The sequence below is a fragment of the Salvelinus sp. IW2-2015 genome, linkage group LG1 (genome assembly GCF_002910315.2).
Source record: "Salvelinus sp. IW2-2015 linkage group LG1, ASM291031v2, whole genome shotgun sequence".
Lineage (NCBI taxonomy): Eukaryota > Metazoa > Chordata > Actinopteri > Salmoniformes > Salmonidae > Salvelinus > Salvelinus sp. IW2-2015.
Genome location: NC_036838.1, coordinates 4,275,347 through 4,279,995, shown reverse-complemented (window position 1 = coordinate 4,279,995; position 4,649 = coordinate 4,275,347). Strand labels below are relative to the sequence as shown.

The window sequence follows — 4,649 nt, the reverse complement described above, 5'->3', positions numbered from 1 at the left end:
ACACCCAAATCTAACTGTCTGTTGCTCAGAACCTGAAGCAAGAAAGCTGTGGTATTTTGGTATATATACCCCCTYGTGCCTTATTGCTTAAATAGATACCAGACAGACAGAAGATGCTTCTGAGAGGAAAAGAAGACACAATACCATACCTAGTGGATATATTCTCCCGAGACCCAGAAATTMATTTTTGTCCAAAAACKACATGCCACTGTGTTAGGGCCTGTTGTACCTATGAGAGGACATTCAARGCCTTTTAATGATATCACAATTGAATCAAAAGTTATTTGTGTTCATACCCCTTTTTCATAATGAGTAATCATAGAGTTGTTATTGAACTCAAAAGCTACAAAAAAAATATAATTGCTAAACTGTTCATTGACTATGCAAATGGTAGAGGAAGTGTGTGTTTATGGGTGGCTGGTTTTGGAAGGGGGAGTGGGGCTGGCTGACGGTTTCAGTACAGTAAGCTGCTCTTTATAGGAGGCGTTGGGAGTTTCAGAGCTGCACTGAAGTGAAGACAGAAGTGTGTGAAGACATCTTTCTCTGATATCACCGCTTCCAACAGAAGAGATCACCATGTTCCTTTCTACTGCTTCTATTACAGCCCTGCTACTCACTCTGTCTGGTAAGACTGATTTAACACTGACTACAGTATAATGCAATCACTGACTATAGATTATATTGTAAATATGGAGWTTATTACTTCCAGAAGTATTAATACCAGATCCATTGATATACTCTGCAATCACTAGGAGGCACAATGGGCTTGTATTGTAGGATCATGATGTATTGTAGTATTTTTATCCCCAATTACAACAAAATATTTATATATTTCTGCAGGTATGGAAGCTCTCGTACTGACCCAGGAAAAGTCCCTCTCTGTGAACCTGAGAGATAATGTGAAAGTCTCCTGTGTTGTTAGTGATAGCTCTCAGACCTGGACAATTTCATGGTACCGACAGAAGGCTGGAGGTGGCCCAAGTTTTTTGCTTGCTGACACCACAAGAGCAGCTGGGCTTCCTAACAGGTTCACATATTCTGAACCTGGATCTGGCTATACTGAGTATCTACACATCAATGAAATCACGGCTGAGGATGAGGCAGTGTATATCTGTGCTTGCGTTCATAGAAAGTGTGGCGATGTATCACAATGATACAGTTCAATAGACTGCTCGTACAAAAACCCAACTGGGCTTCGGATTGGAAAATAATTAAATGTGCACAGGTCACTGAATGCCACCGTGTCTAAAAGGGGATTGCATTGGGTAACAATTCAATATCAAACTAAGTCCTTTGCTTAATTTTTCATGGATTTCTACATCTTGATGAATAGAGACTTGACAATGAGAAGAGCATGTAGAACGGTCTTCAACACAGATGTTTTTGTATCGAGATGTATCACTGTGAGGACATGGTACCAAGTTTGGACAAGGAACTGAAGTCACCCTTGGTGAGTAAAATCCCTTGTAAATAATCACGTGATATGCTTTCTTATATCAACAAATCTGTATTTAAAAAAAATCTTTATTAAGTGATATGTAATGGTTAGAATATATTTTCAAATCTTCAGCATGTGTTGATTCAAATGTATATAACACAAAATATACATGATCAATAATAATGAATATTAATCATTGTTGAGGTAATATATTAATTAAAATCATACTGTACATTCATTTATTTAATTTATTTAATGGTAACAGGGACTACAGATGATAATTTGCCAGCTTGTTAAATCTGACACATTTACAGAGATGATCTTGATCAATGTGAATAGTCCCTTTCAAATAAACCTAATTAAGTCAAGTACACAAATTATCTTATGAGAAAGAGGAAAACATGTATTTTTTTGTTTCAGGATTATTAGTGATATTCTGGAAAATATAAATAGACTTAAAGTTTAACACTAGGATATTAAATCTATGTTCAAAGATAAATAATGAATTGTTTTAATTTGGACTGAATTTCAAAGTTACAGTGTACTTTAAGTTAAATTCCATTCTTATTTTTTTCAATGAGAAAGTATCTTGATCCATCTCACTGTTACAGTCTGTATCTTTTGTGTCCTCCCCTGTCAGCCCGTCCTCCATCACCCCCTTCTCTGGTCCTGATGGCCCCAGCCCAGGCCCCTCTCTCYGGGGACAAGACCACCCTGGTGTGCCTGGCGCAGGGCTTCCACCCTGACGGTGCCTCTMTGTCCTGGTCTGATGACGGTGGCTCTCTGACGGGTGCTGAGATCCAGAAGGGCGAGTCTCAGCGCCAGGCTGACGGCACGTACACCCTGAGCAGCCTCCTTAGTCTGCCCTCGACACGCTGGAGCTCCGGACAGACCTTCACTTGTCACCTGAGCCACTCAGCACTGACCAACCCACTGAGCAGGAGTGTGAACAACGGGCAATGTTCAATGTTCGGTTAGTCTTGCATTTCCCCCACTAATGGTTAAGATTAGGATTGAGGGAGGGGAAGCTGATCCTAGAACTGTCCCTAGGGCCCCCCCCCCCCCCCCAGATAGAGGGACTGCTAGTGTGCTTCACATAGTTTATAATAGATTGGCAACTTGCTTTAGAAGTTATTGAAGTTTAGTTTTTTTCATGATGTCTCTTTTTGTGAATAGGGACCTCTGATGATGAATGCTGTATTGCTTGTGAAGTAATCTGAGGAATTTCTGCATATTGATGTGATGAGATGAATAAAGCATTTCATGATATGATGTTGCCTCTATTTGACATTTCAATAACGAAAGCCATTGTGCAAAGGCTTTAAAGTAGACTTTTACCATACAATTCTTCAGGGTTGGTGTTAATCCATKAATTTATTGGGACCATATTTAGCGTGTATCCAGTTGTGAGAGTATCTTTATGAATGTTTTACACAAGTTTAGTATTCCGTTAGTCAGCACCTCTCCAACATTTTGGGGTGTGCGTTAACGAATGCTTTATACTGCATGAGTGGCAATTCATTTTGGGGGTATATTACAGCGTGATTGAAATGTAAATGCAATGTTAAAACACTGCATTCACGGTAAACGCTGCATATATCGGCTCAATCGGAAATTGCCTTTAGGCTACATTTCTATCGCCGAATCTGTAACACTTCAGATTTACAGATTGAACAGAGCCCTTAGAGCACGGTTCCCCAACGCATAACAGAGACACGTGACTATATACAAATGTAAGCAAGGTTTTAAATTATTATGTTTTAGTCACATATTATATTTSTTTGTGCTTCTTACGGTCAATTWGCAGCCTACAAATYTGTAATTATGTTCCGGTACCCTGATCATCCGCTAAAGAAACAATTSGGTATGCKGTTKAATCTWGTTGATGATCCCTGCCTTGGCGTTTTCACACACAGCCTAGTTTTTAGCTATATTTCGAATCAGATATCGACTGTTTGTTACAAACGAACGAAATATTTMATCAAATGCTCGCTGTGTTTGGTCCGGACTGCGCCCCCGGGTGCAGATAGAGAATATTCACACCAGTTCAAACGAACCGAAGTAAGGGTGTAAACGCACCAGAGTTCGGAAGTAKTTGATCTAGAAGTGTTGTAGAGACTACAGAAAGATAGGGAGGGTGTTGGTCCATCTGATTTGTTTAATAGATGTCTGGATACTGTGTATCAGGATTTTGTGGCCATTTACACAGATGGTTCAAAAGATCCAATGACAGGATGTACTGGGTCAGCATTTGTAGTGCAGGAATGTGTGTGGSGGGGCATTCAGGAAACGTATTGGCAGTCAGGAAACGTATTACAGGAATGTGGGGTGACAGTCAGGAAACATATTACAGACAGTGGAGACCTGTCATGATTTTTTGGGGAGGGCTTGYCTGTTTTGCATGTTATTTTGGCATTAATACGTGTCACATCAGTTTGCAAACAATGTAAAAAAGAATATATATCATTGAGTTAATAAAGCCACATACAAACATGGTCTCTTTTTTGTTTTCTCTAGTAAACCAGCTCCAAAATGCAGGTGTTTCAGCCTAGCTCAGTGTTTTCTGTGGTGGTGGCAAAACCAGCAGAAAATATGGAGCGTTGCGCCATGATTGGCTCAGTGTTCTGTCACTCATGGTGACTTTACGTCACTGCCAAGYGTAAGAGGAGACATTGAAAATTCTAGTCCTTCGGCTGCTGCCATAGAAGTGCTCATCCAAGAAGCCTCAAGGTCAGTGGCCACAGATAAAATGACATCAAATCACGTTATATGTACAGTAGCTTTGATTGGACTGATCATGTCAACATCATACTTTCAAAATCTTAGCTAGCGGTCATCATCATGAATCAAGTCGACAATCTACTTGCAAATCCTTTTTAATCCTTGTCATATGAAGAGAAATAACGAAGAGAAATTATAGATAAAACGTATCGGAGCTCATCGGCTATTGGACATAAACACTACACARCAAGTTAGAAATCGCAAATTCAACGAGCGGTTTGGAAAGAATCAGTGACAGTGGCTGTGTGGTCCCAAATCTGGGATTAAGGGGCTATTTTACGAGTTCAAATAATAAACATTCAACATTGGCCATGCTGTCAATGAAGTATGATTTGTGCCGTGCTCAAAACATATGTTAACTTGGAGGACCGCCGCTCCACCTTCCTGTTAAAGTGAGCCGAGCACAGCAATGTGAGTCCAAAATGATAGT

At 40.0% G+C, this 4,649-nt stretch overlaps 1 protein-coding gene across 1 annotated transcript; it reads left to right on the top strand.

The window, feature by feature from the left end:
- Nucleotides 1–489: 489 nt before the first annotated feature.
- Nucleotides 490–2,495, top strand: LOC111950977 (immunoglobulin kappa light chain). Its single transcript, XM_023968956.2, has 4 exons — nucleotides 490–625; nucleotides 841–1,137; nucleotides 1,409–1,450; nucleotides 2,079–2,495. Exons 1-4 carry the CDS (start codon nucleotides 577–579, stop codon nucleotides 2,414–2,416), a joined length of 726 nt encoding a protein of 241 aa, XP_023824724.1. The 5' UTR covers nucleotides 490–576; the 3' UTR covers nucleotides 2,417–2,495.
- Nucleotides 2,496–4,649: the final 2,154 nt, after the last annotated feature.